This window comes from Microcaecilia unicolor, chromosome 11 (assembly GCF_901765095.1).
Source record: "Microcaecilia unicolor chromosome 11, aMicUni1.1, whole genome shotgun sequence".
NCBI classification, from domain to species: Eukaryota; Metazoa; Chordata; class Amphibia; order Gymnophiona; family Siphonopidae; genus Microcaecilia; species Microcaecilia unicolor.
In genome coordinates, this window is record NC_044041.1 from 172873958 (window position 1) to 172887723 (window position 13766).

General features: G+C 45.0%; 1 protein-coding gene across 1 annotated transcript in view; it reads left to right on the forward strand.

The window, feature by feature from the left end:
- The window catches only part of LOC115479932 (cytochrome P450 2A4-like), a 67648-nt gene that overhangs the window by 22846 nt on the left and 31036 nt on the right, over positions 1–13766 (forward strand). Inside the window, exons 4-5 of the mRNA XM_030218264.1 lie at positions 7706–7855; positions 7957–8117. Coding sequence (XP_030074124.1) covers positions 7706–7855; positions 7957–8117 — 311 coding nt within the window. The remainder of the gene's footprint in view (positions 1–7705; positions 7856–7956; positions 8118–13766) is intronic.

The following is a 13766-nucleotide window of genomic DNA, read 5'->3' on the forward strand; positions in this document are numbered from 1 at the left end:
TTAGCCAATTCATACGCCTGTATAACTTTAAATAAACCAGAGTAAAGTAGTAGATCTCTAGAGATAAGTACTGTTTGTCCAGTTGTTCTGCCTGCATTACTCTTGATACCAGTATGTCCAAGTTATCAGCAAGGAATTAACTTGGGAACACTGTCCATATGTCCTAACAAAGTGAAATGCCCTCCAGGTTCTTCAGCTAGCAGGAATACAAACCAAAGAGAAAAAGCAGAAAGGATTCTAAAGCTGATGTTGTAATCCACTTGGGGGACAAATGAGCTGGCCAAAAATAGCACACATGTATTGCAAAGTGCTGGAGGAGAGGATAAAGTTTTTGGTACTCATTACAAAGGCCAGCTGAAACTGTGAACCTGAAAACTGAAGGTTGGTTGTGTAAATGTGAACCAGTGAGGCCCACTGGGGATTGTCAGAGTTTCCAGTCAGCAGTCCTCTGCTAAACCAACAGGAGATCTTTACCCTCCAGTTCCAGGAACTGCAAGCACAGACTGACAGCTGGGAGATCCACTTTAATAAGGTAACGTGGTAACATAGTAGATGACGGCAGAAAAAGACCTTCACCATCCATCCAGTCTGCCCAACAAGATAAACTCATATGTGCTACTTTTTGTGTATACCCTATCTTGATTTGTACCTGACCTCTTCAGGGCATAGACCGTATATGTCTGCCCAGCACTATCCCCGCCTCCCAACCATCAGCCCCGCCTCCCAACCACCGGCTCTGGCACAGACCGAATAAGTCTGCCCAGCAATTTCCCCGTCTCCCAACCACCAGCCCCAGCACAGACCGTATAAGTCTGCCCAGCACTATCCCCGCCTGCCAACCACCCAATCTCGGCTAAGCTCCTGAGGATCCATTCCTTGTGAACAGGATTCCTTTATGTTTATCCCACGCATGTTTGAATTCCGTTATCGTTATCGTTTTCATTTCCACCACCTCCCGCGGGAGGGCAAGGTCTTCTCAACAAGTCTGGCGTGTTTAGGTTCCTGAGTCAGCGCAGATGTAGTTAATGTTCCTCTGACACAGGAATTCTTTGAGAACGTGTAAAAAAATATATATATATATGATTACCGGCTTTTAATGCTTACCCAAACTGTGCACAAGTATCAAGAGTATCAAGAGAAAGTAGAATTGGTATGTTTCCTGTTTTGTATTTAATTATAAAATTGATTAAGGACAAGCATGATATAGATTCTTACTAAAATAGGTAAAAGAGACATTGGTCTGCACTGTGGACATTATAAAACCATGATGCACAATCCAGGGTTTAAAAAAAAAAGCACATCAATGTTACTGAACACAAGGACCATATGTTCTGAAAAATTACAAATCAAGAGCAATACATATCTCAAATTATTTTCTAACATATAAACTTCATTTTACTGTAATATTTCCCTATTGATATCATAAGTTAACCAGTACTTGCACATGAAACCAATCACTACAGGTTCCTTTCTCATAGAATCTACCTTCTGCATGCCACAAGTTTAATTAAAATGCTGCTTCTTCATCATAGCCAACAGTATCCAAACCAAAAAATATATAATAATTTAAATAATGAAAGACCATATTTTACCTCCAAGCAAAATAGCCTCTTCACGCACAGACCTCAGCTATTGAAAATGGAAACCAAAAACCACAGTGCTTCTACAATGGCTGACTCTATGCCATATTTGGAGTGACAGCTGATGTCATATCTCTACAGGGAGGTTAATTCCCAAGGAACTTATCATCCTAAATGTATAGCTTTACATTCCTGCTAAACCTTTGTATCAAAAGCATTTATTTGGAGCACTCTATTTACTATATAAACTACTATGCAAGATCATAACTGCATTATTTGCAATTGCATTACACACACAAAAAAGAGAAGTCCAAAAAGTAGGCCCTACCTCCACCCCTAGACTACCTTACCATCTCTGATTGTCTAGTGGTATACTCAGGGCATGAGTGATCTCCAGTTGCTCTTGCCATTTCAGATCTACACTTAAAATGGCAGCCCTGACCTTCTGCAGCAGTCTCGTAAGAATGCCTCTAGAGGTCATGATAGCTGTTTATAGAGCAGAGCCATCTTTGAACAATATAAATAATATGATGAAAAAGTCTACTCCAAGAGGTTAGGGCAGAGGTGTAAGGGCAGTGGTGTGCTGGAGCCGACTCGCACCGGCTCGCAAGAGCCGCTTGTTAAATTTTGACAGCTCTTGCGAGCCGGTTGTTCTTCGAGGGCGAGCCGGCTCCATTGCATGAGGTAAGCATGGCAGGAGGGCGCCATCACAAGCCATGCTTACCTCCCCTCCCACTCCCAAACATGTCCAGCGATGTCCTTCGCCACCCACCCCTCCCGCTCCCATCCGTCTTTTCCTATTACCTCCGTCGAAGCGCCGCGCTATTTAAAGCCCTGCTGCCCGTCTCCAGCCTTCCCTGCTTGCTTCGTGATGAGTTTGTTCCCTTAGTCCTGCCTTCTGATGTCATTCTGACGTCATTTCCTTTTTCCACGAAGGCGGGACTGAGGGAATGAACTCATCAAGAAGCAAGCAGGGAAGGCTGGAGACGGGCAGCAGGGCTTTAAATAGCGCGGCGCTTCGACGGAGGTAGTAGAAAAGGACGGATGGGAGCGGGAGGGGAGGGTGGGGGCGAAGGACATCACTGGACATGTTTAGGAGCGGGAGGGGAGGGCAGGGGAGGGAGGAGAATCACTGGGTATGGATGGGTAGAGGGGGGAAGGGAAGAGAATTGCATGGATGGGTAGAGGGGCCAGGGGAGAGAATTGCTGGACATGGATGAGTAGAGGGGGGCAGGGGAGAGAATTGCTGGCATGGATGGGTAGAGGGGGCAGGGGAGAGAATTGCTGGGCATGGATGGGTAGAGGGGGGCAGGGGAGAGAGGAGAGTTTCAGGACATGGATGGAGGGGAGGGCAAGAGAAATTCTGGACATGGATGGAGGAGAGGGAAGGGAGAGAGAAGAAATGCTGGACATGGAGGGAAGATAGAGGAAGGAGATTAGATGAGGGAAAAGGAAGTGAGGAGAGAAACTGCACATGGATGGAGAAAATAGGCAGAACCTGGGTCCACTGTACAGTCAAGTCTGCGGAGGACCAGAAATGAAGAAGAAAGGAGGAAAGAAAAGAAATAAATGGAAAGGAAGCCCTGGAAATGGAGTCAAGGGAACAGATAGAGAGCAGCAGAATCAGATACTGGGCCAGCATGATCAGAGAAACAAAGTCATCAGACAACAAAGGTAGAAAAAAATAATTTTATTTTCATTATAGTGTTTGGAATATGGCCACTTTGAGAATCAGGTGCTGAATGTTAAAAGTTTATATTTATTTACTTATTTATGGCATTTTGTCCCATATTAAATATGAATTAGATTGGAACCTGGGATCATTTAATTTTTTTTTCCTGGAGAGATTAATGCATTGCCCCCCCCCCCCCCCCCCGGCTATAGCCAGCTCTGCAATTTTTTGGGGGGGTGCAGAGGTGGGGGGGGGGCGCAGAGGTGGATGGGGGGGGCGCAGTGGTGGACGGGGGGGCGCCGAGGTGGACCGGGGAGAGAGCCTGTTGTTAAAAATTTACCAGCACACCACTGCCTAAGGGGTATAAAGGATTTATGCTTTTCAGGTGGAGGAGTGGCCTAGTGGTTAGGATGGTGGACTTTGGTCCTGGGGAACTGAGGAACTGAGTTCTATTCCCACTTCAGGCACAGGCAGCTTCTTGTGACTCTGGGCAAGTCACTTAACCCTCCATTGTCCCATGTAAGCCTGCCATGAGTGGGAAAGCAGGGGGTACAAATGTAACAAAACAAAAAAAACATTCTCTAACCCTGAAGTTTGCCACAGGTTGGACTGGAGGATAATTTAGGCAGGGCTTGGGGGCAAGGAGTGGGCTAACATGCCATCCACAGAGAATAATTCAGATACTAGCTAGAGGGAAGGGCAAGAGATCATTTTGGGTCATTAGCAGACTAAAGGCAATATAGGAGTGTATGGGGCATATTATTACGTTAACTCACTTAAAAAAATACACGCTGGTTGTACTTGATTAGACTAATATAATTTTAAATATTAGAACTTAGTTCCTGGGGGAGGATGTGGGAGGGGGAGGGGAGGGTGAAAAGAAAAAATCTTTGTTGTGGAGAATTCTGTTATTCTGTTTAGACCTTGAAGCTTTTGATCATTTCATTGTTATTACTGGTGTTTGATCACTGTTTAAGGTGTGGAATCATCAATAAAATTGCTTTAAACATAGAGCAGAGCCAGCATGGGCAAGAGTGACTGAGGATCACTCCTGCCCTGACTATACCCCTAGACCACCAGGGATTGTAAGATAGGCCCAAGGGGAGCACCTACAGGTCAGCAGGGGGAAGCAACTCCTGTTCAGCGGGGAGGAGGAGGGAGGGAGGGAGGTAAATGTAAATTTTCGGCTTACACCAAAGACACATGGTCAGCTTTGGCAGAAACCAAAACCATGACCGTAGCTTTTCAGCCGGGCAGAAAAAGGATTTGGGGCCAGCTTCGGCAGCATAACTGAAACCAAAACCCAAATTTGGTCAGCCTGTAACTCACTATAGCTATTTCTGAAGTACTACCTGCATATAGAAAGGGCGAGAAAAGATTGCATAATGCAGAGAAGTCCAATGGGTGGTTCAAAACCTGCAAATAGGTGGGAAAATGTGGGATACAAATGCAATAAATAATAATAATAATAATAATATAAAAAATGTTTTAGATACATAGGAGGATGGGACAATAAATGGAGAAAGAAAAGGCTATAAAGACATTCCTCTAGCTTGGCACATGCAGTTATGTGCACCTCATGCATGTATGTGCACAGCACAACTGCATGGGAAGAGCATGGCTGGGGCTTTGGAGTGTCTCCAACTTACATGTGCAACTTGTAGAATAATATAAGTTATGCACGATACATGGTTATTTACCCTTGCCATTGGCCTGGAATATCTGGTCATGTAGAACTGTAAATAAACACTAGCCTGTGCTCAATTTAACAATTGTTTACTGATAAATCGATATATGAGAACATATAAGTCTTAATGGCAGACAAGGTATGTTCTAAATTCTAGACAGAGGCCAGTTCCTTATATAGGAAATTTGGCATCTTGGACACAAAAGGATCACAAAGATTTATTATTACAGAAGCATAGGTTAGTTTACTGAGATTTATTGTCTCCAGTGATAATCTCCTTCACCTCTTGACCATCAGATTACATTGGAGTCATAAACTGCTCCCAAATGAAGAAAACAAATGACCTACAATGTTTTTCTATTCCTAAAGGTCCCTAGGTCATTTAACAGCTTACCCTGCTCTTCATAGTTAAACAGTGAAGTAATGCACATTCAGAACGTGGTCATATATATACTAGATTCTAGCCTAATATTAAGACTATAGTAAGTATATTTCTAAGGCAGAAATTATTTTCCACAGTAGCGCCTTAATTTCAGTGCATCAATGTGGGGTTGTGCTTTATCCCTGCACTGCATTGAGGCTCCTTAAAGTGGATGCCTTATTTTAAAATTCCCCCCTATGTAATTACGGGCTACATTTCTCTGTGGCAGAAGAGGTTAGCAAATTCCTCCTGAATCAATCACTTTAACTGTATTGGTGCCACGTGTATTGTACTATGCAAAAGACCTAGTTTGATTCCTCATTTGGCTATCAAGTAAAGAAAATAATCCTGGAGTTCAGCAGAGCAGCCTCTATGCGGTCGATATTCACAAGGAATAACCCGCCTGGAGTGGCTCCTGCTTATTTAAACCCTGCTGAGCAAGCCAACAGCCAATATCCAGTGACACTTAACTGGTTAATGCTGCTAAATATGTCCACTAACCAGACATCACCTAACAAGATAGGTTAAGGGCGGGGTGAGTGCGGAATTAAGATGGAGCGTCAACTTAGCTGGTTGGTGGACATTTTTAGTCTGCTAACTGGCTAAGTTCCTGCATAAAGTTAGGACAGCAAAACAGCTGTCCTAACTTTGGGGTCCTTTTACTAAGCTGCAATAAAAAGTGGCGAGTGTATCTTTCGGGCGCACGTTGGGCTATTTTATACTGCGTCTAGGAGAAAGTGCCTTTTTTAAAGGGACTGGAAATTGGATGTGTGCTAAAATTGAAACCAGCACGCGTCCATTTTTGGCCTGAGACCTTAGCGCCACCCGTTGACCTAGCGGTAAGGTCTCACATGCTATTTGCTCAGTAAGCATGCACCATGTGCCAACTGCTGTTTATGTCCGGATAAGCGGCCTATGGCAGGGCTGCCGAGAGAGGGGGCAGGGGGGACAAAATTCCCTGGGCCCGGGCGCCGCAGTCCCACCTGCCTTCCCTCGGCTCCTTTGACCGTCCGCCACCAGGCCGGGCCCCCTCCATTCAAACCACAGCGCCTCACCACCTCACTCCGTGTGAAAGCACAGCAGCGGCAGTCTGCAGATTGCCTCCCTTTGGGCCTTCCCTCCCTGTGTCCCGCCCTCATCTGACGTAACTTCCGCGAGGACGGAAGGCCTGAAGGGAAGTGATCTGCAGACTGCCACTGCTGTGCTTTCACATGGAGCGAGGTGAGGTGCTGTGATTTGAATTCAGGGGGCCCGGCCAGGTGGTGGACGGAGGGGGGCAGCGGCAACGACGACCTCAGGGAGGCGGGGCCCTGGGGGCGGCCTTGTCCCGGGTCCGGCCCAATCTCTCGGTGGCTCTGGCCTACGGTAGAAAATAGAAAAGTATTTTCAACCGTGGGATTCAGCAAGTGCCAAATTTGGAATTATCACCAGGCTCACGTGCTAGCCGGGCGGTCATGCTGATTTGGCGCATGCTGTACACTCGTAGGCCCTCCCGCGCCTTTGTAAAAGGGCCCCAATACACCGAATTAACCAGGCACTGGTCTGAATATCCAGGTCAGTGGACATACCCAGATATGCAATGCATGGAGTAGTAAATAAATGGGATTAGTTGAGCCTGTGGCTGGAAGCAGTTAGCAAGTTTCTTGCTGCATGGGCTGAATATCAACCTCTTTATAAATAGACCTGAATTTCTTATGCAGATCTTCCGCCAGCCTATGCAGGTAAGCAGTGGCGCCAGGGGAGCGGCCGCTCCCCCAAACGGAGTTCTGCCGGCGCCTATTTTTTCTTGTTGTGTTGCACTGAAAATGTGGGCCGTCTCCCGCTGAGCTGAGGAATCGCTGTTTTTCTCACTGCCATTGCTGCTTCTCCCAATGCAGCAGCGGTGGCAAAACAACAACAAAGCAAAGCAAGCATGGGGGCAGGGTCGCATCAGCCTTCAGGCACGCACTTCCGCTGTCAGTTCTGCTGGTCCTCTGTCCCCGGAACTTGAAGTCTATGTCAGCAGGGACATAGGACCAGCAGAGCCGATAGCGCATGCCTGAAGGCTGCTGCGGCCCTGCACTTACTTTTTTTTTTTGTCGCGGCTGCTGCAGTGGTTGCATGAAAACAGAAGGGAGACTGATTTGAAGCCAGTACGTTAGTCTCTGTTTCCCCTTCAATACAAAGCAAACAAACCTATGAGCTGCTGCATCCACATTGTCATTCCTTATTGTTGGTAGCATTTATTAAATTTGGGGTGAGCAGTGAGTGAATGGTTGAAGAAGATCCCATTAAAGACTGGAAGAATACGGAGAAGAGGATGGGGAAATGAAAATAAAATGCTTTCTTTTTCTTTTTCTTCCAAGGAATAGCTTTCAGTCATGGAGACATCTGGAAACAGACACGCCAGTTTTCAATTATGACCTTGAAAGATTTTGGGGTAGGGAAGAGAGGGATTGAGGAGCGGATTCAGGAGGAAGCCCAGTTCTTACTGGAGGAGATCAGGAAAACCAAAGGTCTGTGTAAAAGATTTTTAATTCATGCAAGTCTAAAGCATCTTCCCCATTATCACCTTAGTATCTGAATTTAACTGACTCTTTCTCTTTCCTTTCCCTAGAATTGCCCTTTGATCCCACCACCTTCTTCAGTCAGGCAGTCTCAAATGTCATCTGCTCTATTGTCTTTGGGAACAGGTTTGACTATGATGATAAGGAATTTCATCACTTACTCAAGATGATAAATGAGAGCTTTTGTCTTATTGGCTCCCGCTGGGGACAGGTAAAGAAACCAACATTCCAATAGGGAACATTCTAGAATATGTTTACTTTATTACATTGTTCTGAAAAAATGGGGAGGGGATGTTTTGAAGGCTCAGTGCACTCCTGCAGTCTACTCATTACAATCTTAGGGGCTTTTTTACTGAGGCGCCCCGAAAAATGGCCTGCGCTGGTGTAGGCGAGTGTATTGGACGCATGCTGGTCCATTTTTCAGCATGCCTGCAAAAAAAAGCCTTTTTTGTGGCCAAAAATGGATATGCAGCAAAATTAAAACGAGCGCACCTCCATTTTGGGTCTGAGACCTTACTGCCACCCATTGACTTAGCGGTAAGGTTTCACACGTTAACTGGTAAGTAATCGTCAGCGCACCACTGCCAATTACCGCCCGGATGGCACCACATGGTATAAAATAGAAAATATTTTCTGCCGCGCATTTTGGACATACGTCAAAAATAGAATTACCGCCCGGGGCTCATGGTAGCAGAGCAGTAGTTCTAATTTGAACTGCATTGGTTGCGTGTAGGCGCCTACATGCCTTAGTAAAAGGGCCACTTAGTTATGTTGCTATATAAAGGGGAAGGGAAGGGAAAGGGACTTAGGGTGGTGGACTTTGGTCCTGAGGAACTGAGTTCAATTCCCACTTCAGGCACAGGCAGCTACTTGTGACTCTGGGCAAGTCACTTAATCCTCCATTGCCCCAGGTACAAATAAGTACCTGTATACAATATGTAAGCCGCATTGAGCCTGCCATGAGTGGGAAAGCGCGGGGTACAAATGTAACAAAAATAAAAAAAATATATTCAGGTACCTATTTTGTACCAGGGGCAATGGAGGGTTAAGTAACTTGCCCAGAGTCACAAGGAGCTACAGTGGGAATTGAACTCAGTTCCCCAGGATCAAAGTCCACTGCACTAACCACTAGGCTGTTTATTTATCTTTATCAAACCTATAGATATACAACAACAGCAACTGGAAATCAGCTGAAGCACTGTTCGAGTTCATAGTTTCTCTAGTGAAACACTGTTTTAATATATAATAAGGATTCAAAATTTGAATCACTGGGCAATTAAAGAAAAATCCTGAGATGTAGGATCATCGCACATCAAAAATCTTTGTATAACCACAATCACAAGCAAATACCAAGTATATGTTTTTCAGTAAATATCTTTTATGTCAGCTTTTTTCATCCAGTGTGCCGCAGTGATCCCCAGGTGTGCGGTGGGAGTTGGGCCAGCTTAATTTATGCTAGAATAGAGTAAACCCGCACCCTTACAAATAATCCATACGTGGATGGGGGGGAAGAGAAGAAAAATGCTGGACTATGTGTGGATTATTTGTAAGGGAGCGGGTGGGAAGAGAAGGTAAAATACTGGACCACGTGTGGGGCTGCGGGTGGGTTGCGAAGGAAAGAAGGTCAAATGCTGGACCATGTGGGTTTGGAGGTGGGGTAGAAGATAAAATGTTGGACATGTGTGAGGGTGTGCCTTGACAATTTTAGTGCTGTGTAAGTGTGCCGTGAGACCAAAAAGGTTGAAAATCTCTGATGTATGTAATAAGGACTCCAGAAAAACTATGGGTCTAATATTCAGCTGGTAACAATCAGTATTTTGCTAACCGCCACCAGTATTATCCCTGAAAATTCAATACCAGGCCATGTCTGGGCTCTGGCTTTGAATTTCCAGGTTTACAAAACCGGCAAAAACGTTGCCAGTTAAGTGCGATATTCAGCACTTAACCGCTTTTGACGAACCACAAAAAGATAGGACTGACTTTTACGCGGTCCTATTTATTTCATTTATTTGTTACATTTGTATCCCACATTTTCCCACCTATTTGCAGGCTCAATGTGGCTTACATAGTACCGTAATGGCGTTCGCCATCTCCGGTAAAGAAACAAATACAAAGTGATGTTGTGGTTGAATAGGGTTCATGTGTTATAGACACACTGGGGGAATCACAGATAGGAAGAGTTATGCAATGTTCATTACAAGCTTTGGTTTTGTTGTGTAGCAGGGTTTAGGCACTTAGGTAGGATCGGTGGGGTATGCCTTTTTTAACAAGTTGGTTTTTAGTGATTTCCGGAAGTTTAGGTGGTTGTACGTTGTTTTCACGGCTTTTGGTAGTGCATTTATAGGGTTACCTTGGGCCAGTTGAGTGCTGAATATCGGCAGTTGACGGGCCAAGTCCTGATTCTGCTCTGGAATGCTCCCAAAATAGCCGGTTTTGAGTTCAGCGCTAACCAGACATTTTCAGCAACACTAACTGATTATGTTCCATTGAATATGACCGGTTAGCCTTCAACAAGTGATTTAACCAGCCAAAAACTACTTCCAGCAGCTTTCTTTTTTTTTTTAATATATGGAAGGCTGACCTCTAGCAGTAGGACCTTGAGACTGCCACTAGAATTGCAACATAAGTACATAACTATTGCCACACTGGGACAGACCAAAGGTCCATCAAGCCCAGTATCCTGTTTCTAACAGTGGTCAATCCAGGTCACAAATACCTGGCAAGATCCCAGGAAAGCTCAATATATTTTATGATACTTAACCCAGAAATAAGCAGTGGATTTTCCCAAGTCAATTTAATAATGGTCTATGGACTTTTCCTTTAGGTAGCAGTCCAGACCCTTTTTAAACCCCACTAAGCTAACCGCCTTTACCACATTCTCTGGCAACGAATTCCAGAGTTTAATTACACTTTGAATGAAGAAACATTTTCTCCGATTTGTATTAAATTTACTGTTTTGTAGCTTTATCGCATCCCCCCTAGTCCTAGTATTTTTGGAATGAGTAAACAAACGATTCATGTCTACCCGTTCCACTCCACTCCACTCATTATTTTATAGACCTCTATCATACCTCCCCTCAGCCATCTTTTCTCCAAGCTGAAGAGCCCTAGACGCTTCAGCCTTTCCTCATAGGGAAGTCGTCCCATCCCCTTTATCATTTTCGTCGTCCTTCTCTGTACCTTTTCTAATTTCACTATATCTTTTTTGAGATGCGGTTGCACTATGGAGTGATACAAAGGCATTATAACGTCCTCACTTTTGTTTTCTATTCCTTTTCTAATAATACCTAACATTCTATTTGCTTTCTTAGCCGCCACAGCACACTGAGCAAAACATTTCAACCTATCATCAACAACAACGCCGAGATCCCTTTCTTGATCGGTGACTCCTATCATGGAACCTTGCATTACATAGCTGTAGTTCGGGTTCCTCTTTCCCACATGCATCACTTTGCACTTGCTCACATTAAATGTCTTCTGCCATTTAGATGCCCAGTCTTTCATTCTCGTAAGGTCCTCTTGTAATTTTTCACAAACCTCTCGCAATTTAACGTTGAATAACTTTGTGTCGTCAGCAAATTTAATTAACTCAGTAGTTACTCCCATCTCTAAATTATTTATAAATATGTTAAAAAGTAGTGGTCCCAGCACAGACCCCTGAGGAACCCAACTATCTTCCCTTCTCCATTGAGAATACTGACCATTTAACCCTACTCTCTGTTTTCTATCCTCTAACCAGTTTTTAATCCACAATAAGACACTACCTCCTATCCCATGACTCTCTAATTCCCTCTGGGGTCTTTCATGAGCTACTTTGTCAAATGCCTTTTGAAAATCCAGATACACAATATCAACTGGCTCGCCTTTTGCCACATGTTTGTTCACCCCTTCAAAGAAATGTAATAGATTGGTGAGCCAAGATTTTCCTTCACTAAATCCATGTTGGCTTTGTCTCATTAATCCATGCTTTTGAATATGCTGTATAATTTTGTTCTTTATAATAGTCTCTACCATTTTGCCTGGTTCTGACGTCAAGCTCACCAGCCTATAATTTCCTGGATCCCCTCTGGAACCTATTTTAAATATCGGCGTTACATGGGCTACCCTCCAATCTTCCGGTACCACACTTGATTTTAAAGATAATTTACATATTAGTAACAATAGTTCCGCAAGTTTATTTTTCAATTTTATCAGTACTCTGGGATGAATACTATCCGTTCCAGGAGATTTGCTACTCTTCAATTTGTCAAATTGCCCCATTACATCCTCTAGGTTTATAGAGATTTCATTCCGTTTCTACGGCTCGTCAGCTTCGAATACCATTTCTGGCACCGGTACCAGCCATTCTAAAACTGTAGCCACTATGGGGCAAGAGCGTGCAGGGTTCACCCCTTTTTCAAAGACCCACTCAACCACCAGGGAGGTGAAGGTTGGTCTGGGGGTGGGGTCCTATTGACAGATGGGGAGGAGGGCTGGTATCAGGGGCGTAGCTACGGGTGGGCCTGGGTGGGCCCAGGCCCATCCAATCTCAGCTCAGGCATCTGGCAGCTCTCCAGTCCTGCCGCGATTGTCCCTACATTTTTTTTTGTTTCGTTTTGGTTTTTTAGTGCGGGCGCCGGGCGGGTCGAATGGGTCCTGAATTGACCCGGAAGTTGTAGGCAATAGCGCTGCAGCTGGACGCCGGTGCCGCTACTGTTGCTCATTGCCGGTACCGCTACTGTTGCAGAGTTCCGGTATGATCTCTGCTCCTACTTTTTGCCATACTCTTACTCTCCCCCCCCCCCCCCCCCCCACTGTGCAGCCGACGGCACTGCAGTGCTGCATGGTGAAATTTGCTGTCTGCCATCAGTGTCCCGCAGTTCCCGCTGCAGCTGGAATGATCAGCCTTGAGCCTCCCCCCCCAGGCCTCAGAACTCCTCCGTGGCACCACAACAACAGCCCACATGGAGGGGAGAACAATATGCTGGGTTCTCTGAGGCTGCACCTTTACCAAAGCCCAGCTGCCCAGATACAAAAATAAAAAATAAAATAATTTTTACTTAAAATGTAAAGTTAGTGTAATGCTGCTAGCTGGTGGTGCCGGTGGGCTTCTGGGTAGGGTGGGCTCTTCACTGCCTAGGGCACTAAATATACCTTTTTTCGCTAGGCAGTGAACAGCCCACCCTCCACCCAAAAACCCACCATGGAACCACCATGACAAATATACAATCTTTTAGAAATTTTAACCTGCACACTAATAAAATTTAATTAATGTTGGTGGGAAAACTCTGCAGTGCCCAAGTTAAAACATTTTTTTGTTAAAATTTTTAAATTTAATGTAGGTGGGTTTCTGGGTTGAGGTGGGCTCTGCAGTGCTCAGCATATATTTTTAAAAAACAGTATATTTAATGCTGATGTTGTTCAGGGTGAGTAGGGAGGAGATGCCAGACAATGGGGCGATGGATAGGGGGTAGGACAGGGCTGACGTTAGGCTACAGGGTTGGAGGGGGTTAAGGTAGGGCTGATGCCGAGCTATGGGATGGATGGTGGGGTAGGGGAGGGGAGGGCTACAGGGATGATAGATAGAGAAGGGAAGGTCTGATGCTGGGCTATGGGGTTGGGTAGGAAAGGAAAGGAAGCGCAGATGCCAGGCTATGGAGATGGATTGGGGGGGATAGGTATGGGTAAAGCTGATACCAGGCTACGGGGATAGATGGGTGAGAAGGGAAGGGCTGATGCCAGGTTACAGGACAATTTCTAATTTGGTCCTTTATTCTGTAATTGATGAGGTCTGTGCCTTTGTTGTTGGAATTAGTGTTAAGGCTTGCAACATAGGCTCTGAGAAGTCTCTTGGGAGACTGGGTGTCTAAATGGCAGATGA